We start from the raw sequence: 26854 nt of genomic DNA, 5'->3' as shown, positions 1-26854 counted from the left end.
CAGTAGGTATAATTCAATTCAATTCAATTCAGTTTATTTATATAGCGCCAAATTCACAACACATGTCATCTCAAGGCACTTTACAGTTCAACCAGATCATACAGTCAAATTGATACAAAGTTTTCTATCTAAGGAAAACCAGTTGATTGCATTGACTCATTGACTCAAATACAATCCCCCACACTAAGCATGCTTGTAGCGACAGTGGAGAGGAAAAACTCCCTTTTAACAGGAAGAAACCTCCAGCAGAACCAGGCTCAGTGTGAGCGGCAATCTGCCGAGGCCGACTGGGGTTCAAGGAGACAGAAGCAGAGATACAAAAAGCAGCTGTAAAAGGCGGCCCCGTCCAGGAAACACACAGCCAGGCAGACGAGCTCCAAGGCAGCTCCCATGCCAGAGGACGAAGAGAGCACATCCACTCAGTCACGGTCAGAGAAACAGGACCACACTGGAAAACAGGCCGATCTCCAACATCTATTAACAAGGGTGTTGATAGAAGCAGCACAGCTGATGTTTTTTTCCAGGATGACGTCACAGCCAAACAGGAACAGACGAGGCAAAGATACTCTGAGGAAAAGCAGAGAGAGCAGAAGGTTAGAGATTGAACTAACAGATTCTGCAGAATAGGAGAACAGAGAGAGAATGAAGCAGAATGATGAAATGGGGGTCCCTATGTCCTCCAAAAGTCTAAGCCTATAGCAGCATAACTATAGAGATAGCTCAGGATAACCTGAGCCACCCTAACTATAAGCTTTATCAAAAATGAAAGTTTTAAGCCTAGCCTTAAAAGTAGACAGGGTGTCTGCCTCACGGACTAAAACTGGTAGTTGGTTCCACAGGAGAGGAGCCTAATAACTAAAAGATCTGCCTCCCATTCTACTTTTAGAAATTCTAGGAACCATTAGTAAACCTGCAGATTGAGAGCGAAGTGCTCTGTTAGGAACATAAGGAACAATCAGATCTCTGATATAAGATGGAGCTTGGCCATTTAAGGCTTTATATGTGAGAAGGAGGATTTTAAATTCTATTCTTGATTTAACAGGAAGCCAATGAAGAGAAGCCAGGATAGGCGAGATATGATCTCTCTTTTTAATTTTCATTAGAACTCTGGCTGCAGCATTTTGGATCAGCTGAAGGCTTTTAACTACAGTTTGTGGACTTCCTGATAGTAAAGAATTACAATAGTCCAGCCTTGAAGTAACAAATGCATGGACTAGTTTCTCAGCATCACCCCTGGACAGGATATTTCTAATTTTTGCAATGTTCCTCAGATGAAAGAAGGAAATTCTAGAAACCTCTTTGATATGGGATTTAAATGACAGGTCCTGATCAAAAATAACACCAAGATTTTTTACTTTATTATCTGAAATCAGTTTAATCCCATCCAAATGAAGTGACTGGCTAATCAGTTTCTTTTTCAGAGACTCTGGTCCAAAGACTATAACTTCTGTTTTGTCTGCATTCAGAAGCAGAAAATTAAGAGTCATCCAGGTTTTTATGTCTTCAAGACATGCCTGTAATCTATGTAATGGGTTAGCTTCATCTGGATTTATAGACAGATATAGCTGGGTATCATCAGCATAACAGTGGAAATTAATCCCATGCTGTCTAATAATTCTACCAATTGGGAGCATGTATAAAGTAAAGAGAATTGGTCCTAGCACTGATCCCTGTGGTACTCCACAGGTAACCTTTGAGCGTGTTGAAGATCTATCATTAACATGAACAAACTGAATTCGATCAGATAGATAAGATTTAAACCAGTCTAGTGCTGTTCCTTTAATTCCAACAAAATATTCAAGTCTTTCTAAAAGAATATTATGGTCAACTGTATCAAATGCAGCACTAAGATCCAACAGGACGAGCACAGATACAAGTCCATTATCTGAGGCCATGAGAATATCATTAGTGACTTTCACCAGAGCTGTTTCAGTGCTATGATGAGCTCTAAAGCCAGACTGAAACTCTTCAAAAAGTTCATTATGGTGGAAGTGATCGCAAACTTGTTTGGCAACTACTTTCTCAAGAATTTTGGATAAGAAAGGAAGATTGGATATAGGTCTATAATTGACCAAGTCATCTGGGTCAAGAGACGGTTTCTTAAGCAGAGGTTTAATTACAGCAATCTTAAAAGCTTTAGGTACATATCCCTGTAACAGAGATAGATTAATCACATCTAAAATGGAGGAGGAGATCAAAGGGAATACCTCCTTAAATAACCTGGTTGGAACTGGATCTAACATACAAGTTGAAGGCTTAGATGAAGACAATAATTTTGCTAATTCAGAGAGTTCAACTGGATCAAAGCAGTCTAAACCCGGTTCAGATTCCATGACTACCTCAGGTACAATCGCGGATAGAGGAGTGCTTATGATCTTATTTTTAATAAGATCAATCTTATTTATAAAGAATCCCATAAAATCATTGCTGCTAAGAGCAGGTGGAATGGACGGTTCAACAGAGCTATGGCTCTGGGTGAGTTTGGCAACTGTATTAAAAAGAAATCTAGGATTATTCTTATTCTCCTCTATTAATGAGGAGAAGTATGCTGCTCTTGCTTTACAAAGGGTCCTCTTATACAGCAGTAAACCATTTTTCCAGACTAGGAAGGACTCTCGCAGGCCTGTGGAGCGATATTTTCTCTCCAGTTTCCTAGCATTTTGCTTCAAAGTACGCAGCTCTGCATTAAACCAAGGAGCAAGCTTTCTGTTTTTAACGGTTTTCATTTTCAAAGGAGCTGCGTTGTCTAAGGCAATACGCAGAGAACTAGCAACCCCCTCAACAAAATCATCAACCTGTGAAGGGGAATAAGCTAAGCTTTTGCACTCTGCAGCACTGCTCAGTGACACAGAGCAGAGAGAAAGTGAAGCAGATTCTTTAAAATTTATAACTGCACTATCTGATAAAGATCTACTAAAATTGAACCTTCTTTTGGGGGAGGAGAACTCTGTTAAAGTAATCCTGAAGGTTATTAGAAAGTGGTCAGAGAGGACAGGGTTGTGAGGAAATACTGTTATTTCTTCACATTCTATGCCGTATGTCAGCACAAGATCCAAAGTATGAAGATGAGAATGCGTGGGACTACAGGTGCTGGTCATAAAATTAGAATATCATGAAAAAGTAGATTGATTTCAGTAATTCCATTTAAAAAGTGAAACTTGTATCTTATATTCATACATTACATACAAACTCATATATTTCAGATGTTTATTTTGTTTAATTTTGATGATTACAAATGACAACAAATGAAAATCTCAAATTCATCATATCAGAAAATTAGAATATTGTGAAAAGGTTCAAAATTGATGGCCCCTGGTGCCACACTCTAATCAGCTAATTAACTCAAACCACCTGCAAAAGCCTTTAAATGGTCTTTCAGTCTAGTTCTATAGGCTACACAATCATGGGGAAGACTGCTGACTTGACAGTTGTCCAAAAGACGACCATCGACACCTTGCACAAGGAGGGCAAGACACAAAAGGTCATCGCTAAAGAGGCTGGCTGTTCACAGAGCTCAGTGTCCAAGCACATTAATAGAGAGGCGAAGGGAAGGAAAAGATGTGGTCGAAAAAAGTGTACAAGCAAGAGAGATAACCGCACCCTGGAGAGGATTGTGAAACAAAACCCCTTCAAAAATGTGGGGGAGATTCACAAAGAGTGGACTGCAGCTGGAGTGAGTGCTTCAAGAACCACCACACACAGACGTATGAAAGACATGGGTTTCTGCTGTCGCATTCCTTGTGTCAAGCCACTCTTGAACCACAGACAGCGTCAGAAGCGTCTTGCCTGGGCTAAAGAGAAACAGGACTGGACTGCTGGTGAGTGGTCCAAAGTCATGTTCTCTGATGAAAGTACATTTTGCATTTCCTTTGGAAATCAAGGTCCCAGAGTCTGGAGGAAAAGAAGAGAGGCACTTCATCCACGTTGCTTGAAGTCCAGTGTAAAGTTTCCACAGTCAGTGATGGTTTGGGGTGCCATGTCATCTGCTGGTGTTGGTCCATTGTGTTTTCTGAGGTCCAGGGTCAACGCAGCCACATACCAGGAAGTTTTAGAGCACTTCATGCTTCCTGCAGCTGACCAACATTTTGGAGATGCAGATTTCATTTTCCAACAGGACTTGGCACCTGCACACAGTGCCAAAGCTACCAGTACCTGGTTGAAGGACCATGGTATCCCTGTTCTTAATTGGCCAGCAAACTCTCCTGACCTTAACCCCATAGAAAATCTATGGGGTATTGTGAAGAAGAAGATGCAATACACCAGACCCAACAATTCAGAAGAGCTAAAAGCCACTATTAGAGCAACCTGGGCTATCATAACACCTGAGCAGTGCCACAGACTGATCGACTCCATGCCACGCCGCATTGCTGCAGTAATACAGGCCAAAGGAGGCCCAACTAAATACTGAGTGCTGTACATGCTCATACTTTTCATGTTCATACTTTTCAGTTGGCCAACATTTCTATAAATCCTTTGTTTTTATTGGTCTTCAGTAATATTCTAATTTTCTGATATGATGAATTTGAGATTTTCATTTGTTGTCATTTGTAATCATCAAAATTAAACAAAATAAACATCTGAAATATATGAGTTTGTATGTAATTTATGAATATAATATACAAGATTCACTTTTTAAATGGAATTACTGAAATCAATCTACTTTTTCATGATATTCTAATTTTATGACCAGCACCTGTATTCACATTTTGAACAAAGCCAATAGTGTCTAAGATAGCATTAAAGGCTGCTCTTAAGCTATCGCCTTCAATGTCAGCATGGATGTTAAAATCTCCCACTATGATGACCCTGTCAGTATTTAATACCAAATCAGAAAGGAACTCTGAAAACTCATCTAAAAATTCAGAGTAAGGACCTGGTGGACGATACAAAGTTACAAAAAGAAGAGGTTTTCTTGCCTTGAAATTTGGATCAGGGAAATTAAGGGTTAAATGTTCAAAAGAGTTGTAGGAATTAATTGTTTTGGGAGTAATCAGTAAGTCAGACTCGAAGATTGTTGCTACTCCTCCTCCTCTCCCAGAACTTCTGGGGATGTGAAAATTTAAATAGCTTGAAGGAGTTGCCTCATTTATGCTCACATAATCCTCTTGCTGCAGCCAGGTTTCTGTAAGGCAAAACAAGTCAATGTGATTATCACAAATCAAGTCATTAACTAGTAGACTTTTAGAGGAAAGCGATCTTATGTTAAACAGACCGCATTTAATTGTTTTAACTTTTTCCCCAATTGGAGTTATTTTGATTTTAATTAGATTATCATGATTTACTCCTTTGGGAATCTTTGCTAATTTATTAGATTTTGGTCGTGGGCAAGACACTGTCTGGATGGAGTAAAGAGTGGGTAACAGTAGAGAAGCTGCAGAGATGTGTGTTAAACTACAACTCTGCTTCCTGGTCTGCACCCTGGGTGGTCAGGGTTTTGGAGGACTAATAAATGTGGCCAGATTCCTAGAAAGAAGAGCTGCACCATCCAAAGTGGGATGGATGCCGTCTCTCCGAATCAGACCAGGCTTTCCCCAAAAGGATTGCCAATTATTAATGTAGCCCACGTTGTTTTCAGGGCACCACCTAGACAACCAGCGATTGAATGACGACATGCGGCTAAACATGTCATCACTGGTCAGATCAGGGAGGGGACCAGAGAAAATTACGGAGTCCGACATTTTTTTGGCAAACTTACACACCGAAGCAACACTAATTTTAGTGACCTCCGATCGGCGTAACCGGGTGTCATTACCACCAGCGTGAATAACAATCTTACTGTATTTAACCTTATCCTTAGCCAGTAGTTTCAGGTAGGATTTGATGTCGCCCGTTCTGGCCCCCGGCAAACATTTGACTATGGTCCCTGGTGTCTCTAATGCCACGTTTCTGACTATGGAGCTGCCAATCACCAGAGTTGGCTTCTCAGTGGGTGTGTCACTGAGTGGGGAAAACCGGTTAGAAACGTGAACGGGTTGGTGGTGACCAGTGGGCAGAGATCCACGACTACTTGTATAGAAAAACAAGACAGTTAGAATACTGTTGAAACACGTTATGCTGCTGAAAGGAGCAGTTGCTGAAAAAGATGGTTACAAACTTCTTAACTTCTTAGCGTTTTTGAGTCCCCCCCGTCCCTCAGTGAGGTCTAGAAGCACAAGATCTATATCCAGCCATTCAGCAAAGATGCTGCTGGATGGCTGTACATCTTATTTTGGCATTTGACTAATTAGATGTAACCTGACTCCGCCAGATGGATTTGCTCCACATATCCATCTGGAAACCTTCCGTTGCAGTAATTTTGGGAAGTGGCGAAAATACTGGTTAGCTGATTGGCCTATGTTGGTGATAGACGGGCCAAATAAACCAATCAGAGCAACGAAGCATATGACGTACTAACAGACCGACGACAAAAACACAACCACAAGCCAGGCTACTCTTGCCGAAACCAGTCGGGAGAAGAGCAAAAACATCTTTTCCTCTGAGAAAAGCCTCCAGAGCAGTGCTCTTCTTTCAGTGAAGGAATACTCTGTAATTCCGATAAAACTTGCTCGATAGCCACGCTAACGCTAGTTTCATCAGCTATAGCCGTCATGTTCTTTAGACTGAACTGCCGCGCTTCTCGTTGCGTCACACCTCAACCTGCCTCAAAGCCAACGCTGATTGGACATTCGTTTGGTGAACGGCTCCAAATTTTCTTCAACGGAGAGTCTCCAGACTGATTAGCGAGTGAAACCTTGAAAGCTCGCAAGATCAGGATGGTCTCACGAGGCTAAATTAGATGAGCCCTTGAATGATATTTTACCCTCTGTAAATTAAGTTGGGGAAAAAAAGTCAAAGTCAAGAAAAAAAGGTAAAAAGCTAATTGATAAGTTAAAAAGTATAGTTCAAAAGTTAATAAGCCTAGTTAAAAATTATATTTAGGTTTATTAACTAAAATATGTAAGTGCCAGTATCAGCATTAATGCCTCTAAAGTTATGTTGTACCAAAGAAAATGTCTTTCTTTCAGAGTGTTTTTCTTGAATTTCTTAAAGAAGCACCTTTGTTATTTTTCCTAATATATTCAGGGAAGTTGGCATTTCTTGTTATTACATTAACATTAAGTTTTGCCATCAAAATATCCATACTTTTTGAAAGTTACAAAGGTAAAAAGGTCTTGTCCTGAATTCCAAAAACACAATTAGTTTGAAATTTTGAGTATTTTGAGTATTAAGTATTTCACTGAGGGCCCTATAAAGGGTTAAAAACTCACTTCCAGACAGTTTGGTTGTTGTTGCCTTTTGTGATGAGGAAACAATGAAAACTGACTGGCTGTGGCTGACAGAAAGCAGTGAAGAATCATAAAATTTTAGTCCGGTGTAGTCACCAGATCTGCCCGGGTCCTGTGCATGCCAGTGACGTTACGCTACATGATTGGCTGACTTTTGTCACATCATGTAAAAAATTGGTTGCCCAGACAATGATAATGACATCACACAGCGTCCGGTGCATCTGTAATGTTAGCATGTTAAATGACCGATGAAGTTTTACTTGATTGACAACAAAACTGAAAAAAATCTGTTTATGGTGAACAAAGTAACTGTTATACTACATTCTGACTGCAAGCAGCAGTGTGAACGTCTGGTTGTGCAGAGACGGCTCCTTCCCTCAGGAAAACATGCAGTGAGGCGGCTTCGTGATGAGGCAAAGAGGAACACGCTGACCCACCCTGAATACCAGCGGCCAGATAGAAACGACACACTGAGGGCGCTCTAAGAAACAAACATCCCTCTAGCTGCATCACACCATTCAGAAAACAAACCATTACAGGACAAACTCGAATTCTGATTTAGACCAGCATATGCCTGACGTACATAAAATCTGGCAAAAATGCTGGCATACGTTGGATAAGTTATAGGTACTTTTTGTATAGTTTTAGAGCACGCTGAAACACGCTGGCACACATCGACACACGGTGAGTATGTCGATGTATGCCATACGTGGGCCATGCTTTACAGGTAAGTTATCTGATCGTTAAGTGTAGGGTTGTCAACTCCCTGAAAAAAAAAGAGACACCTCATGTGCGTGCCAGCTGACCCTATTCCCTCTACCCCTCCTGGCGTGGTGATTTTTTTAACTCCCGTTTGTGTGTGAAATTATTCTTTTTTCTATTTGACTCAAACTTCTGCATTGAATTGGATGCATATTCCTGAGTGACATGAACACGTGGAAAAGAAATTATTATCCAGCAATTGACTTAAATAACAAACTTTGCAGAATAAAATATCTTAAATATAAGCCTGTCCTGCTTAACTTCAGTAAACTGTAACTGTAAAAAATAAATATAAACCAATAGATAAATAGTGCACATTTTTGGTGCAACAGCAAACTTGTGCAAACTTGTAAACATATTTGTGCCCTAAATGCAATGACTGTAGGCTACAGTTGTAAAACAGAAAAAAAAAAAAAAAATCATTAGCTCAATGCCACATTATATTACTTGTTCCACTTGTATTTCCTCTGAGCTCTTGCAGCAGTGAGGAGTTGTCCGCCCCCAAAAGCAGCGTCAGCATTTAAATTACTCCGTTCGTCCCCCATATTGCTCTGTTGTCTCCTGATATCTTCTCCGTGAGCAACACTTGGCTCAACCAATGGGATGAGGGGATTCTGGATCGTTACATATATGTATGGAACAAGTTTACCGTAAGTTTTGTATCTAACGTGCCCTTGTTCCCATTAGCTTTTTGCTAACGATTCTTTTTACTCTCACAGTAATACGGGAGAAAATGCATTCTTTTTCCACTAAATATGGGACAGGTACTTCTATTCTGTTTTTCAAGGGACGGTTGGCAACCCTAGTTAAATATAATTTACTAATAGGTTGTGGCGTCTAGCTTATCCAGAACCTATAAGTAATGTGCAGAGGATAAAGTATAAAGGAGGATAAGTCCTCCAGACTTCATCCCCATCATAGGGTGAGCCAGAAGGTGAGTGGGATGGATCCTCCCTGCGTTCACGCCCACCACCAACAAACTTCCTAGTGGACATAACACTGAATCTGCTGCGGCTACAAACCTTCATTCTTTCTTTTTCTTTTTTCTTATTATTTATTCTGGGCTGCCCTCTTTAGGTGCAGCGATGAGCCTGAGGAGAGCAGCTTTTACTGATGCTTTGTAATGCCCATGAAATGATGGCATAATTTCATAGGCATTATGCTGCTGTGCGTTACGCATAAGTTAGGCTGTCGTTGGACATAAGTTCTGGACTCCTTATTAATACTCTATGTATACACCCAACATTGAAAAAATACATAGGAAGTTCAGTGTATGCCAGCGTTTAAGGATATTCTGGGATGTCAGGCATACGCTGGATAAAAGGCTGGTTATCCTCCCGCAGCAGTGTGTTGCAATGAGCTTCTTGCAGATATTTTTGATTTATGCACAATATTGAAGCGTGGTCTGCGCTATGTTATTCCACGCCTCAACGCAAGAGGGATAATCAGGAACTAGCTGTGGGTCTAGATACGGCCGAGGCGCTGAGGAAGTGGGGGCAAGTTTGTGCGACAACAGAGGGACATGAAGGGGGAAAAGAGCAGGGATCCAGGTGGAAAAATGGGTTCCAGCGTTCTCACGCACCTCGCTCTTCTAACTGGTCCACATTCACGAGTCGTTTTCCACAATGGTGGTCATAAAAACCAAACAAGCCGTTAAGGTACCAAACAGGAAATACGCATAGTGTAGAGCAGATGTAGATTTGACAATCAGAGGCCTCCTGTCTGCGGTCAGCTTCAATTATGGAGAGGTGGAGCAGGTGGTCTGCGCTATGTTATTCCACGCCTCAACGCAAGAGGGATAATCAGGAACTAGCTGTGGGTCTAGATACGGCCAAGAAGTTGAGGAAGTGGGGGCAAGTTTGTGCGACAACTAGGGACATGAGGGCCAAAAAGAGCGGGGATCCAGGTGGAACACACCTCGCTCTTCTAGCTGGTCCATCTTCATGAGTCGTTTTCCACAAACAAAACAAGCCGGTAAGGAAATACACATAGTGTAGATCAGATGTAGATTTGACCAATCAGAGGCCTCCTGTCTGCTGCACTGTCTGAGGTCACCTACAATTCTGGAGAGGTGCAGCAGAGTGTCTGCGGAGGGGGCGGGGCATGTCTGTGTTCAATGCAACACACGCGGATGACCTGGTTTCTGAGTATAAACCAGCCTAAAATCTGACAGGTGTGACAGGGACCTAAACCAATAACAGCAAGGCCCATTAAACTGTCCTCATGGTCCAAAACATGATGCGTAAAAACTTCAGATTCAGATTATGCAGACAAACGCGTTTTAACTCTAACACCAGTGACATCACGCAGTCATGCAACGCCATCAACATTTATTAAAGTATGTAATAATTTCATACTTAAAGTACTTTCAGAAGTTTGTATTCTGAATGTGACCAGCAGACTTTTCCTTTAAATTACAAACCAAAAAAACATAAAATTTCTACAACTATTCACCAAATTTTGTCATATTTATTTTCAAATATGCAAAGCAGAAATTCTAACCTCCATTCTTACATTCACCATTTCACTTCTCATCAAAACGTACTTCTCCGTGTGTTAATATGTAGATGCTTATTACTGCTTTTGTTATTTTCCGACTCGTGCTCATGCCTGCGTTTAGATTTCTTCTCCATGTCTGTTTGGTTCGTAGGAAGTTGGCCAAAAAGCAGAAGGAAACAGCGAGTAGCTCCACCCAGCAGAGGGAGATGGGTCCGGTCACCACTGCTGATAAGAGCACCACCAAAGTGAGCACCCTGCACAAAGATGACCCTTTCTCCACCTCCAGCCCGGACCTTAATGGCTTCAGTGAGTAAAACCTGTGTCCCAGTTCGTCCTGAAAGTAAATGCTAAATGGACCAGTGTTCTGTCAGATCAGCATACCCTGTCAGACCAGCATACCTATAGTCAATACCTATGCGCAAGACGTCAGATTTAGGTTTATCCCTTTAGTTTTGTATGAAAACTAAATTTTAAACTACCTCGACGGGCGTTTGTCCCTTTAGTCGTGTACAAAAAACAAAAAAAAACAATTTAATCTGAAAAACTCACACAGAAAGAAAAGACAATTAGAAGGAAATTATTGATAAATTATTGATACAATGACTTTAATCTTTGCCGCTCAGACCTCGGCAGGAAACATAGCGCTGAATTTTGCTTTGATATGCATCAGCAGGAGTAAAGAATAGGGATGTATCGCCCCAGGCCTGAAACTGGTGGTGGAGTGGAGATGGATGAAAGTCAGTCTATAGACTGCTGGCTGACGAGATTCAGTCGACTGGATGAGCTGATAGTAAGAGGTTCACTCAGGGACCTGGAAGATGGAAGTCCAACTGGGATAACGCTGGTTGCATGAACCTGTCCATGATGAGCAAGCATGAAGCGACAGTGGAGAGGAAAAACTCCCCATTGGGAAGAAACCTCTGGCAGAACCAGGCTTAACATGGTGACCTTCTGCCAGACCGGTTGAGATAAAACAGGGAACGCAGTAGGAGTCCAGGAGGAATGAAACTCTGATGAAGTTTTAGCTATGATGGTGGAGGAGGGGATGGAGGTGGGTATAAACCGGGTCATCTGTGTCATGATAGGCTTAAGAGGCTGAACCCACATGCAGAACACCACAGGAAGCTGAGTAAAAGTTTAACAGAGTTTATTGAAAAACATACAGAGTAATTATGAACTGGTTCTGGTACAGGTCCGGGACTGGAATCACTGACATCTGCCGAGATGGATAGTTTGATTAGCCAGGCAGCGAGATGGCTTGTCGAGAGTGTTAATTCAGAATGTACCTAGATGAGGTTCTGGCAGATCCTTTGAGAGAGGGGGAACCGGTTGGGTCCAGAGACTGTAGATTCAGCAGGGAGCTCAGCGGCAGCAGCGTCTAGCTTCTGACTCGTGAGTTTCAGACCTTGACTTGGTTTCCTAGCTTTTCCTTGAGAGCTGTTGGGGGAATACAGACTGATGTCTTCGGGTTTGGCTTCCTTGGGCAGGCAGGCAGGTTTCCAGACAAAGCTTATCCAGAGCTTCAGACTTCGATCAGGTTTCCTATGAGGCAGAGAAGACAGAGGCAGGTTTGAATCTTGTTTCTCTCTGGAGTCTACTATGATTCTATAAATTAACAGAGGCTCAGGTTTCGCTAACCAAACTTGGTCAACACTGCGGCGTCGAAGGAAAGTCTGACTGCTGCTTATGTAGGAAGGTCTCCTGATGGGCTGATGAGCTTCAGGTGTGCTGGAGGCTCCAGCCCAGGAGACCCACAGCGCTCTCTGCTGGAGACAGATGGTAAATCTCCATATCCCAACAGTAACCCCAGTCCCTAACAGAAAACATAAAGCAGAAGAGGATCATCTGCGCCCTCTGGTGGGCAAAGCCTCAGGATCCCAAAAATCTGAATCAAAGTCAGACATGGCACATCCACCGCCCATGCCTTGGGCAACAGACTGAGATGTGGACTTGGAGACCTTCTACGATGAACTTTGGATGCTGATTGGGCTTTCGTGGAGGTATGGTTCAAAGCTCACTAGCTTGTGTTGGAGGTAGAAGAAGGCGATTAATCAGTTTATTCAGTTGATCTTGACCATTTTAAGGTCAGATTGCCATACACTTCAAAAAACAACACAAAGTAAGTAATTAAATAGTTTTTTATTGTACATGACTAAAGGGATACATGCCCATTGAGGTAGTTTAATGTCCATTTTTTGTACAAGGGATAAACTAAACGAATATACGGGTATTGACTATGGTATGCTGGTCTGACCAGGTAGGCTCATCTGACAGAACACCGGCAGCATTGTGGGAAAGATTCTGGTTCATTCTAGTTAGTAAAGCAACAAATTATCCAGTTTCCCTTCATTGGCTAGTTCTTCAATCACATTATTGTCATGGTATTACTGTATTTATAACCATTAAGATTTGGTACCAGCTGTGCTCATATCTGCCCATTCCAGGTGAATGCTGCATCTCGTCAAAGAAATAACTGCATATAAAAAATCCTTTTTTTCTTTTTCCATTTTTCTTGTTAAATTACACATCTGTGTGTCTAGTATAATTAGACAGTTGCACTCAGGCGGGCATTTTTCTCTTGTAAATGTCACGCTGGCCTTTGGGAGGACTCTGCTTTTTAGAGCATCAGACCCGGCCTTACGCTGGTTATAACAGCCTGCACCTTTCTGCTTAACTCTCCCAGCTAATTCACATTAATGTTCCTGTGCTGAAACTCACCAACTGGACACTGACATCCGCATCAGAAATCTGTGATATTTGAATGTGAAAAATTTAGCATCTTTCATTCATAAATAGGGTCAGATCTTGACCATTATGTCGTGTTCTGTCTGTACGTTTGTGAGAAACTTTCTAGCAGAACAGTCACCTATTTACCTTGCAATCATCTCTGACCTGCTTCCCTATCCTCTGAATGCTCTACTCTGCATTCAGGGTGCTATGCAGTCTTATCTTTTTGGTCGGGTTTTTCAGCCTTCAGCTATATTTAGAAGAAACTCCTACAGTAGCAGCCATTCAAAATGTACCCACTTTCCTTCATTGGTCCCCTTCAATTTATTTTTAAACATCAATATTTGTACTAAATATTCTTTCAGTCATAATTTGTGGACATTAAGATCTAAATAGAAGCATCATCTACTGGTCAGACCCTGCAATTCAGTGAAAGGGTGGACTCAGAGTAAAAAATTATGCAAGTGAGGGTCATTCCATTGGCTGGATGTTGGAGGGCATTTTGCTGGGCCATTCGGCCGGCGTTTGATGGGGACGGCCATTTTGAATGGCTGCTACTGTAGTTTTTCTAATTATTTGCTTCTCTCTTGCCAATCTTTTCTGATGTCTAATTTTGTGGCTGGTACAGCGAAGCAGAACACCTGGAGGAAAGGTCTAAACCTGCTTAAGTTCTGTCCCGTTCAACTTCTTCTGGCTTTGTTTTCCTTGCTGATGTTCTCCTTACCCAGACTGTTGAACAGTCCCATCTTGATGGCATAATCTTATGCCCTTAATTTGCTTCAACTCTACCCAGTTTCTTTAATTAAAACTATATGAGTGAAAAACAAAAACTACAACAAAGGCTCTTATCTGTTAACATATGTTTCCTATTGATAGGGGCTTGTATGCGCTCAGAGGAATAATGTGTTCTAACTGTAAAACATGGTGAACTTTAAAAACATTTACCATGAGTTCAAGACAAGCTGCCTTAAAAGCCAAGGCTTGAGTGAAATAAAATGTCTAACAGTGTGGTTGGGTCCAAGTCACTCCATGTTTTTATGAAAGTGTTCACTGCTCTGCTGCAGTGGCGCCACTAGTGGTAGGGCCAGTGTAAATTGTAGTAGCATCAGTTTACTATTTTATCCCATTATGCACAGCCAGCGATGTAACATTAAAAATCACACAATAAACCAAGATATGAGTAGGTGTTTACTTAAAGTCGTAGGGTAGTTGCATTTCCGTTGCATTTCCAAATTCTCCCGAGTGGTGCCCGACTTTACAAGAGTGAATAAAGTGAATGTGATTGGTTGATTATCAAGGGGGTGGGATTGTTGTGGAGGAAGGTTCGCAAGCAAGTTTGGTTGTGGTCGGTTTCTCTGAAGCATCATTCCTTACCTGTTAGCAACTTAATGCTAGCAGGTTCCCAATGGGAAATTCCATTGGGACCAAGTAGCAGTAAATTGGTGACTTAGAAACGACACTGTCAAGGAACGCTATGGACAGAGGAAACATGCAAGAGGAGGAGAGTTTTGTGTTGGAGGTCGTGGAGGAGTCTCCTCCATCATCCATTTTTTATTTAGAGGAGGAAAGCGGGGACGAAGATGTTGTGGAAGAGGACGCCAGGGCGGCAGAAGCTTGGTTTGGTGTAAAAGGCTTATAGCCGTACATGTTTGAGCCCTTGCATCGCAACGCTGCCAGTTCTGTTAGCTCTAAGCCTGCCGAAGACACAGACGTCCAGGATTAGAGAAAAAAAAAAGAATTTTTCAAAATTTTGGAACAATATTCTCTAATAAAGAGTACATTTATATACATGTTTAAGCCAGAATGGTTTGACAATATGATTTAAATGCCACAAATATTGACAGAAAGAATATTTTAGCTCAAATTTTGATGTTTAAAAAGTAATTGTGGGGGACCAGCCACGGGACCATTGAAGAAAGTGGGGACATTTTGAATGGCTACTACTGTACATTTTATTAGCAATGTATAAATAGGGGTGAGTCTTACTTTAATTACTACTTTTTTTCCTACTCTTCTATCCAAAAAACCAAAATATACATAAAGGTTTGTGATTGTTAAGTCCCTAAATTTGGGAAAATTCAAAGAGGTGTGAAATCTTTTAGTCATTATATGAAGGGAGAAGGTTGCCTCTGTGTCAATGTCCAGAATTGGTCTTCCCGTTTCTGTTATCCGGCTTTTGTAGTATTTTTTTCTTAACCGGGCTTAAATTTACTTGCATGCAGCATACTCTGCCACGGATCCAGGCTCAGTCCTAATGAGACTGAAAGCGCTGACACAGAGAAGGGGACCCAATATTTCTGCAAAGAGTCTCACAGGGCAAATAACCTTTTTGTGTTATTGCATTCTCACCAAGTCGTCAGCTATCTTCACAGGACGTTGCTGTCAAAGCAGATTTCTCTTGGTATGCAGGTACACTCCTGACTTTATTAAAGCTGGACTGCTTTTTGGGGGACATTAGCATACGATGCCGGTTTGCATGAGGTGAGAGGGATTTTATCACAGAGTAGGAGAGAATATGTTGTGTTTGGATGTATCAGGAGTGTGGGACAGAGATAAGGAATAGGAGAAGCGATGAAGGAACAGGAGGACAATAAGGAAAGGATGTTAAACTTGAATCATCCATAGCAGGGAAATTGTGTCATTAAAAGTTCAGTAGATCATTCATAAATAATGGAAGAATTCAACAACAGATCCTGTTTATGTATCACAGTCTGTAGACAGGTTTTCATCAATATTTTATCAAGAATCGCTTTAAAATATGAAATAACTGAGGTGGTTTTTGACTTTTGGGGGAAAAAGTGTTAATGTGAGAAAGAGGAGATGGGAAAGCATCTGTTGAATCGGTTCTGACAGAGTGAACATTTCTGTCACATGACTGATCAGCTGTTTCCAACCATTGCTAATATTCATTAAAACTTTGCTCTGTCAATGATCTGTGTCCCAGCAGTTTTCTACCTCTACTTCCTGTTTTCCAGCCAACTGTAACTCAGCTGATGACATTAAGCAGGCGCCTGATAATCTCAATGGACGAAGAAAGGTCTAATTCGATTTATTTTTTTTATTGACATTTAAAATAGACAAACTAATAAAATGTACACTGACAGCAATTCCAAACTGCCCTTCCCAGTCAAATACCAACTTGATGGCAGCCCACTTCCCTCCAACTCCCAGGAAAATCCCTTCTGACTTCCAGCCACTGGAGTGACTCCACCCTTTCATTGAATTACTGGGTTTGACGAGGAGATGATGCTTCTTTTTATATCCTAATGTCCACAAATCATGACAAAAACAATATTTCAGATTACAAAGATTGATGTTTAAAAAGAAATTGTAGGGGACCAGCCAAGGACCAACCAAGGACCAGCCAATGATCAGCCAAGGGACAGCCAAGGACCAACCAGGACCAGCCAATGATCAGCCAAGGGACAGCCAAGGACCAGCCAAGGACCAACCAAGGAACAGCCAAGGATCAACCAGGGACCAACCAAGGACAAGCCAAGAACCAACCCAGGGGCAACCAAGGACCAACAAAGGTACAGTCAAGGACCAGCCAAGGGCAAGCCAAGGACCAGCCAAGGGCAAGCCACGAACCAACCCAGGGGAAACCAAGGACCAGCAAAGGGACAGTCAAGGAGCAGCCAAGGGCAGGCCAAGGACCAGCCAAGGATAAGCCAAGGGAAAGCCAAGGACCAGCCTAGGGCCAGCCAAGGACCAGCAAAGGGAAAGCCAAGGCCCAGCCAAGGCCCAGCCAAGGGACAGCCAAGGACCAGCCAAGTGACAGCCAAGGACCAGCAGAGGGCCAGCCAAGGACCAGCCAAGGGCCAACCAAGGATAAGCCAAGGATCAGCCAAGGACCAACCGAGGACGAGCCAAAGACCAGCCAAGGGACAGCCAAGGACCAGCCAAGGACTAGCCAAGGACCTGCCAAGGGCCCATCAAGGAAAGGGGGGGAAAGTTTGAATGAATATTCTTATTTTTAACTTCCCCTCCACACCAACTGAAAATCTTGTTACAAAGTGCTTATGCAGAACTTTTAAGTACATATAAACGTCATAAGTTTTCTCGCACTTAGTCCTTGTCAGGGTCGCAGTGGGGAAGGTGCCTATCTTCAGCAGTCTATGAGCGAGAGACAGCGTACACTCTGGACAGGTCGCCAGTTTGGCGCAGGGCAATACAGAGACCCACAATGAGCACACAACCACACATGCACATATGCATGGGGATAACATGCAAATTCCATGTTTTCAAAAAACAAATACTGATTCAACAAATGTAAATATATAAATATGTCGAAGCCTTTTTTGTATTTAAAATCTTAAATTTAAAGCTTGTGGAGCAAAAGCAAAAGTTAAAACAGCCATTGATTCTTACCTGATCATAATTAACACAGAAAAAAAAATGAAATAAGTCCCTAAATGTGACGCATCACACACCATCTCAGCCTGTTCAATAATCCACTGTGGAAGTTAGTGCTAGCCAACATGCATTCATCTGAGCTAAAACACACACTGTGTGTTTCTGCAAGTGTTAATGTTGTTTACACTTTTTGCAGGCTCTAAACAACCATGCAGGTTACCACATGAAGATTATTGAATAATTAGTCCCCTTACAGTCCGGCCTGTGCATGTCTCTGCCTTTCTTATTATTTATTCATAGAGCCCTATAGTGGACTCTTATGTGTCTATAGGAGATGGTTTGTGTGCAGGAACATGCTAGCATTGATCACAGTTAAAGGAAGAAGGCTCTGATAATGAACCCCATTTATAAAATGGGATGCTTCCACATGGATGCTCCACTCTGCTCCTAAAACCTCCCAAGTTGTCGATTATCATCCTGTTTTTCCACTATGAGACCTAAAGTAATTTCTTTAGATAGATCTCAGATGAACTTTGTTGACCCACAGAAAATTAGTCCTGCTGCAAAGTCCAAACAATGACCAACCATAAGACGGCTAACCAGCCCTGATGACATCCCGCTCAGAGGGCGGACTGTCTCTAGGTGAAAACCACACAGAGTTAAAACTAGCAACTGTCTAGGCTCTGTATTTCTTTGTTTCTGTAGCATGGTGGCGGTCTCTGTGCTTTACCAAAGCAACATCATCAACTCAAAGTTGGTTAGTTAACAGTCAAGCCATTTTGTCAGAATGTGGGGTGGGGGAGAACCTCCCCAGTACCGTGAGGGCAAATATTAATGAGGATTTTATTAAATTGAAATAACGAACCGTTGTTTTTCTTTACAAGCATTTTCATCCATCTAAATGTCTCTGGGAGTATTGGGTGTTTGTGTTTAATCATTCAGGATGAAGTTACAAGTTTTGGATGAAGCATCTTTGCTGCTCGGGCTGCGCCGTCGAAAAGTGGGTTTGATGTGTGTTGGGCGGAGCTACTCTATCCTTTCTTTGCCTGTTACAATGGCAGCTATATTTGCTGTGATCCGAATTATTAAAAGTAGTTTCAATATGTTTTTAACTTAACAATCCACCTGAAAACTTCATCTGTGCAGTCAGTTCATCCAGATTACCATCCTGCCTTCAAATATTATTTCTCTGTTGGAAATAATATTGTGCGCTGTCACTGAGAATCCCGTACAACGGCAGCCTCCAGCCCAGTTACCTCTTCACGGTTTTCCCCTACTGTTCGGAGCGGCTGGAAGGCATTTTTCACGTACATAATCCAAACTATTATATTTAACCGGCAGGTTTTGACATTTTAAGTGGATTTAGGCGTTAATACACTGTTTCAGAGCAGCGGTGCCTCTAGAAATGTTTCATAGGGGGGGCAGATGGGGCGAATATAATCTTGGGGTGGCAAACTGAAACTAAAAGCCATAATTTCAAGGTTTGAATCTACTGTTGTGGTAAACCTGCCTGTTAAAAGCATAAAGTCCTGATTAAACACCTACTCATATCTTGGTTTATTGTTTGAAGTTTAATGTTATGTCGCTGGCTGTGCATAATGGGATGAAATGCTAAACTGATGCTACTACAATTTACACTGGCCAGTGGGCATGTGTGGTCGCCAGTGGGCAAGTGTGGTTGCCAGTGGGACAGTGGGGTGGCCAGTGGGACAGTGGGGTGGCCAGTGGGAGAGTGGGGTGGCCAGTGGGACAGTGGGGTGGCCAGTGGGAGAGTGGGGTGGCCAGTGGGACAGTGGGGTGGCCAGTGGGAGAGTGGGGTGGCCAGTGGGACAGTGGGGTGGCCAGTGGGGTTAGCAGTGGTTACTGTTTTAGGGGAATGATCATAGCGCTCTGCATCAGGAGTGCTGTGTCTGTCTCCCTGCCAGCTCCCAGATAAGCTTCTCTGATTGGTTGATGTGACGCTTTGAGCAGCAAAAGTTTATAATTTCCAACTCCAGTAGCTGCTGCTTCTGACGCGCGTCAGATGCTCAGAAGCTTGAAAGGCGCTGCTTGAGCTACTCAGACATGCTGCAGGACGTTTTGCTGCGCCTTGATGCACGTCAACCATTGACTTTGCATTTAAACTAACTGCCTCTTCTGCGGTCTGAACGTAGCATAACTCCTGACCAGTTTAACGCGGTTCTGGGAAATTCCCCCTTTTTTAATGATGGCGTCGCCTCACCTGCTGTCATTATTACAGCAGCTGGTTGGAGGATGTGTGACTTGACCTTACCTTATGTCTCTTTGGGGAACAGAATGAGTCATGGCGTTGACCTTCTGGGTTTTTTTTCCTCAGAGCCTTTAATAAGAAATATTTGACACTTTATGATGATTTTTTTTATTTTTCCTCCCGTTTCATTGATTTCCTTTTCCTTTCTAAAACAAATCAGAGGGTTTGGTCCGCAGTTACAAGATATGACCTCGCATACATATATATCATGATAAGCATTTGATGCTGAGACATTCGGCGGTGAAACACGTCTTTCAACCTCTCCTCGTATCCCAATCCATAATTTATCCCCTTCAAACACGGAGAGCCGCCAATCTTTCCCAACTTTTCTTCATCTTCTGACCAGTTTAATGTATTGACCCATATTGAGAAACACATCAGATGTAAGTGCATTCCCATCGGCCTGCCAATGCCATGCCAGATTCAATGCAGGGTGCGTCAGCGGTGCCATTAGTGTTATCGGATTGCTCCACATGCAGCTGAAAATTGATCCCCATCAGTTGATGTTTTTATTGTCTCTGTAAAAAAAACTAAAAAAATCAGCTGTTGTTTTTTTTTTCTGTAACTTAAAGCTTCTCTTCCGTTTCTCTTCTCCTTCCCTGTTCTTCCTAATCTTCTATTTTCCCAACTACATTCCTATCCTGATCCCCACCTACCGTCCTTTCCATTTTTTTTCCCATTTGTCACCCACTTTTAATTTCCATCATATCTTTCCTCACCTCTCCTCTCCACAGCCTCCCCCTCCCCCTGCTCCTTCTCTGTGCAGGGAAGCAAGACGCTGCAGAGCAAATCCTTGCTGAATTCCTACTACTCAGGTACATTTGTGCTCAGTCCAAATCTGTAGAGAGGCTCAGGCGGCCGTTTGCAGTGTATTTGGTTGCTGCTGTTTATTGGGAATTCAGTGAGCTGCAGTCATTAGAGCATAAAAATATGGGGGTCAAGAGATGCCATTAATCAAGCCAACTATTGTTCTAACCAGTTATGAAATTAAGACGTTCAGATAAATTAAAAATTATTGATTAAAACGGTTGAATGGGGCACAACTTTAAACTGAATTTAAAGTGAATTTTCACAAAACGTATCCATGAACATTTTTGTCAGGATCTACCCACCACGTGCCCACAACACTAACCCCACTAATGCCCATGTGATGCAAACAGTTTGGTGTCAGACTTGTCTTAAGATAGAACCTTTGTACAAGAAGATTTTTAAATTCTAGTCTAAACCTGAATTAGATCGGTTCCATAGATCCTTGAAGCCAAAGCTTAACGAGTCTTATTCTGGTCAAGTTAAAAAAAAACTTTTGAACCACTTGTTTATTTTTTTCAATATTAATTTGATTCAGTTTATTTCTATAGTGATAATTCACAACATCATCAGCTCAAGGCCCTTTACAGTTCACCAGATCATACCGTCAAATTGATTCCAAGTTTTCTAGCTAAGGCAATCCCTCACACTAAGCATGCTTGTAGCGACAGTGGACAGGAAAAACTCCTTTTTAACAGGAAGAAACCTCCCGCAGAACCAGACTCAGTGTGAGCGGTTATCTGCCGAGGCCGACTGGGGTTCAAGAAGACAGAAGCAGAGATACAAAAGGCAACTGTAAAAGTTGACCCGTTACAGGAAACACACAGCTAGGCAGACCATGTCAGAGGATGAAGAGAGCACATCCAGTTAGTCACAGTCAGAGAAACAGGACTACACTGGAAAACAGGCTGATCTCCAACATCTATAAACAAAGGTGTTGATGGCAGCAGCTGATATTTCTCTCCAGGACGGAGTCACAGCCAAACAGGAACAGACCAGATGAAGCTACTATGAGAAAAAGCAGAGAGAGCAGAACGTTAGAGATTGAACTAACAGATTCTGCAGAGTGAGAGAATAGAGATAGAAGCAGAATGATGAAAAAAGGGTCTCTATGTCCTCCAGCAGTCTAAGCCTATAGCAGCATAACTATAGAGATAGCTCAGGATAACCTGAGCTACCCTAACTATAAGCTTTATCAAAAAAGAAAGTTTTAATAATTATATTTTAGCCTGTATGAATAATTTAATGCAAACTCATATTCCTATTCCTTGCCCCTAAAATGTATTTTAGGTTGTATAATATCTTAGAATTATACAGCTTAGTTGTGAAAGCACCAAATTAATTTAACGTAATTAACACTTGATTAATCAGAAAAAAACATAAATTAGGTTCAATCTTGAATTACCAATGAAAGACCGTGTTTTTTGGGGCAATGGTGTCAAATCTCTGGATTGGGAGTGCACTCTTGGACCACCACAAGTTTCATCACTCTGGCCCAGGCTTTTTCTCACTTTACGTTACGACCATCTATAAATGTAGAAAAACACTATGCAGATGTTCTCAGATGAAGCAGTAATGTATTGTTCAGCAAGCTGGCAGCATCCCTAGCTGAAAGTCCCATGTTCAAGATAGAGTTTAAAAATTACGTCTCAAACTGGTACAATAGTACATTTAAAGAATTAGTACGCCCCAAACATGATTAGCCTTCATTTTCTACTCACCCCCATGCTGAACAACACTCTGCAGTACTTTTTTGATATCTCAAATGCATCTGGAGATCTGGGAGGCTTCTTGCTGTCTGCTGACATTCAGATAATGGAGGTCTATGGCGCCCGAGGCAGAAAGGTTCATAAAAGTCCACAAAAAACGTGTCAATATTCCTCCATACTGCTCGTCCAATGTATTCCAAGTGTCCTGAGTGGGTAGCATCCAGAATTTACTCGAAACAAAGTCATTTAGAATGTTTTTAGAGCACTAACAGTAGTGTATAGGACTTCCTAAAAGCGCGTTCACGAGTCTACGGAAGCCGGCAGACCAAACCAGATGAAAGTGCGCATTCAGCGTCTGCTCTGCCGATAATGCAAGCGTAGAAGAAGAAATGTGCTGTTTACCTGTGCAAAGAAAGAAACAACGAAAGAAAAATGTCTGAGGACTTCAGTGTTGAGGAAGAGCATGAGTTCTTTGCCGAGCTGAATGCGCACTTTCATCTGTTTGGTCTGCCGCGGTTTCCGTAGCGTTGTGAACTCGCAGGCGCGCGCTTTCAAGAAATCCAATACACTACTGTTTATGCTCTAAAAACATTCTAAATGACTTCGGTTCGAGTAAATTCTGGACGCTACCCACTCAGGACACTTGGAATACATTGGACGAGCAGTATGGAGGAATATTGACACGTTTTTTGTGGACTTTTATGGACCTTTCTGCCTCGGGCACCATAGACCTCCATTTTTTGAATGTCAGCAGACAGCAAGAAGCCTCCCAGATCTCCAGATGCATTTGAGATATCAAAAAAGTACTCCAGAGTGTTGTTCAGCATGGGGGTGAGTAGAAAATGAAGGCTAATCATGTTTTGGGTGTACTATTCCTTTAAGGTGGAGTGAATCTAAAGGCAACGCAGCATAACCCATGACCCCAGTATTACCTTCATTTAGGATATATTAAACATTTTTCAGCTCAGTCAATATTCATCTCCTGCTGAGTATAGATGCTGAATTGTGCTTTTCTGGAATTGGAAGACAGAGCTGGAAATGAACAGTAGCTCCACAGTCCGAATCTGAAAAACTCTTATAAATTATCCTACAGTCAGAGCTATAAAGATCCGTCCATTGTCTAAATGTTCTCAGTGATTATATTGGCTGTTATATGACAGTGAATAAGCTTCAACATTAAGCTTCTGTTTTTCCTTTTGTGTCTCCTGCAGTGTCCAAAGAACCGGTTCCAGCCACAACTTCAATAGGTAAGAAAACCACTGCTGTCTGAAAGGGAGGTGACAACCAATCAGATTCCTTCCTTCCTTCCTTCCTTCCTTCCTTCCTTCCTTCCTTCCTTCCTTCCTTCCTTCCTTCCTTCCTTCCTTCCTTCCTTCCTTCCTTCCTTCCTTCCTTCCTTCCTTCCTTCCTTCCTTCCTTCCTTCCTTACCAGTTCCTCATTTTTGACCCTTACCTTGTTTCTTTCCCTCTTCTTGGCATTAGAAGGTAGCAGAAGTAAAGTTTTTTTTTTATCCTCTGCTAAAACTCTGCAGAGAAAACAATTCAGACTGCAGAGATATAAACCAACTTTATGTGTTTTCACTGTGGCCAAAACTAACAGAACTAAGTGGCCAAAAGGAGGAAAATGGATCATTAGCAGCTCTGTTTGAGGGTCTCTTCTCTTCAGTTGATTGGCTGCAGTGTTCCCCAGCTGTCTGTACAGGTTTGCTGATGCACATCAGGGCATGATGAGGCAGAATGCAAAAAGATGCTTGAATGATTTATGCACTGGCAGAAATTCGGTGTTATACATCTTCACACAATGACAATAGCTTTTGTGCAGCCATCTGTTCACTTTACAATCAGACAGAAAATCTAGAAATGGAAAATGCACTTTGATCATGATGGAAACAGAAAAAAATCAGCTGCTCGCAACAAAAATTCTAAAGGTTAAGAAATTAGTATAAAATCCTCCATATATCGGGTGACCAGATTTGGGTTTCTTAAAAAGTAGGACCGGGCCCCAGTGGGGGACAGAGCGACCAAACCTGATCCAGGCCGCCATCACCGGGTCGGATTCGGTCGCTAACAACTTCACAACTTCCATTTAAAAGCTGTTAAAAACTGGTGACTAAGGTGGTGAAACTCTAAACTAAGTAGCTACTATGGAAGGCAGGAAAAATGGTGGCAAAACTTTATCATTAAATTGATGCATCCTTGTTTAGATTAGTAGTTATAATATAATATTAGTTATAAACAAAGGTTGTAATTCTATAGAAGCAGCGCCACTAATTACGTCTGATGATGCATTTCAAGTACAACCGCAGCCCAGTTGGGCTGGAGTTATTATGATATTATTATTATTATCGTTTGTCATGGGCATCAGATTATCGGCCAATGGAATGAGCATTGTTACCATTAAAATAAGATAATTAGTTATTTGCACTAAAGTAGTAGGGATTCATCTGTTCCAACTGTTGCATTTCTGAATCCTTCCCAGTGGTGCATGACTTTACACGAGTCAAGTGAATGTGATTGGTCGATTATCAAGTTTGATTGTGGCTGGATTCTTTGAAGCATCTTGCTAATCAGTTAGCAACTTAGTGCTAGTAGGTTCCCAATGGGAAATTCCATTGGTACCAAGTAGCACTAAATTGGTGACTTAGAAACTACACTGTCAAGGAACGCTATGGACAGAGGAAACATGCAAGAGGAGGAGAGTTTGGTGTCAGAGGTCGTGGAGGAGTCTCCTCCGTCATCCATTTTTTATTTAGAGGAGGAAAGCGGGGAGGAAGATGTTGTGGAAGAGGACGCCAGGGCGGCAGAAGCTTGGTTTGGTGTAGAAGGCTTCCAGCCGTACATGTTTGAGCCCTTGCCTCGCAACGCTGCCAGTTCTGTTAGCTCTACGCCTGCTGAAGACACAGACGTCCATCCCCGTGAACACTGGGACAGAACTCAATGGGAAAGGAAATGAAATAAATCGTTGGGTATATTAGCTGCGACATATGAATCAAGATGCGAATTTAGGTGTTCAGGCTGACGTATAACTAACTGGCCTGTATAAGATAACGGAAAAAAACACGGATTTTAGGACAGGATATTTATTTTTAAATAGAAATTTTCTAACTTTTGGGACAATATCGTCTCATAAAGAGTACATTTATAAACATGTTTAAGCCAGAATGATTTGACATTTAAATATGATTTCCCTAAGACTTTGATAGAAGAGACTGCAGTTGTTTTTTTTCTTATTCTAAATATAAACTGTTTTATTCCATTGGCAAAGTAACTCTCTTATCTGCTCAATTCAAGTAACAATGCACTTATTTTAACAAAAATTGACTTACCTAGATTTAGATTTTTTGCAGATTTTTTTCTCAATGCCTTGAGATGACGTGTTGTGAATTGGCGCTATAAAGGTAAACTGAATTTATTGAATTGAAATAAGATGGCTCCTTCAAAAGGAAATAGTTTTTTTCTAGCAGGTTTAATTCAGGTGGAGCAATGGAGATAAAACTGAACAAGGTCTGAATTTAAAGCAGCAGGATAATAATTACGGCAGAGAATCCTCGTCCTCCACTTATTAACATGCTGCTGTTTCTCACTTCATTAATTCTACTAGTTTAATTACTTTCAGGCTGACTTTCATTATCAAAAACCAAGCACACTAGGTTGATATCTTCTCTGACAATTTGCATAAATTACAGAAATAAATAAAAACGCATTCAGTTTTGTGCCTTTAAGAGGAAAACAAATGTTACTCCAGATCACTAATAAACAATTTAAACAGGTAGAGATGAACAGGCCTCTATGGGGCTCTTTTTCTCTCCACAGAGAGCTTTATTGATCTCTGCTCATTGTCAATTTAACGCTTAACACATTGATTTCTGTCAAGTCCATTAGGTCCATCATTTTCCAGGTGGCCTCTGAAACAGCCGTAATGTCGGCGCTCAATAAATGGATGAAAATGGTTTCATTTTGAAAGGCAGAGTCCTACATTTGCACCCGCTCTGGCACCTTTTTAGCTTTCTGCAAATGGATAATAGCCCCACCGCGCTGAATGTAACAGCGAGCGTCGTATTTCAGGGGCTTAATGGGAGACAGAGACCTGAGAGGGAGAGTTATTAGGATGACGCTGACGGAGACCTGAAGGATCAGAGGGGGACGAGAAGCTCGGCTGAATCCAACATGCAAGCCAGAGCCCACTTTGCTATTTTAGCTTGCACATTTTCTGGTTAAATCCCCTCAATCCTTTGATTCAGTATGTTTTTTCTAGGTTTCTGAAATAACCAGCCTTGCTTCATACCGGTCAAGTTTTGGATTGAAAACAAGGGAACTTTTACAGCGTCTGCTGGGAGTCTTCCAACTGTCCAAGTCAAGCTCCAGTATTCATTATTATATGATTACAAACTAATGCCGCCGTCTCTGTTTAAGTTATCATTGGTTTTATTTCCATTTTGTGTTATTCTAGTTATCTTTTG

The 26854-nt window shown here is 41.7% G+C and overlaps 1 protein-coding gene across 15 annotated transcripts in view; it reads left to right on the top strand.

The window, feature by feature from the left end:
• Positions 1–26854, top strand: part of ptprt (protein tyrosine phosphatase receptor type T) — a 471678-nt gene that overhangs the window by 339296 nt on the left and 105528 nt on the right. For all 15 annotated transcript variants that reach the window (XM_038297556.1, XM_038297553.1, XM_038297554.1 and 12 more), the window contains 3 exons: positions 10678–10832; positions 20613–20693; positions 23606–23641. In XM_038297556.1, the coding sequence (XP_038153484.1) occupies positions 10678–10832; positions 20613–20693; positions 23606–23641 (272 nt within the window). The remainder of the gene's footprint in view (positions 1–10677; positions 10833–20612; positions 20694–23605; positions 23642–26854) is intronic.

Source organism: Cyprinodon tularosa, unplaced genomic scaffold, assembly GCF_016077235.1.
Source record: "Cyprinodon tularosa strain WSP-4 unplaced genomic scaffold, ASM1607723v1 ctg390, whole genome shotgun sequence".
In the NCBI taxonomy this organism is placed as follows: Eukaryota; Metazoa; Chordata; class Actinopteri; order Cyprinodontiformes; family Cyprinodontidae; genus Cyprinodon; species Cyprinodon tularosa.
This window is presented reverse-complemented; position numbering and strand designations above follow the sequence as displayed.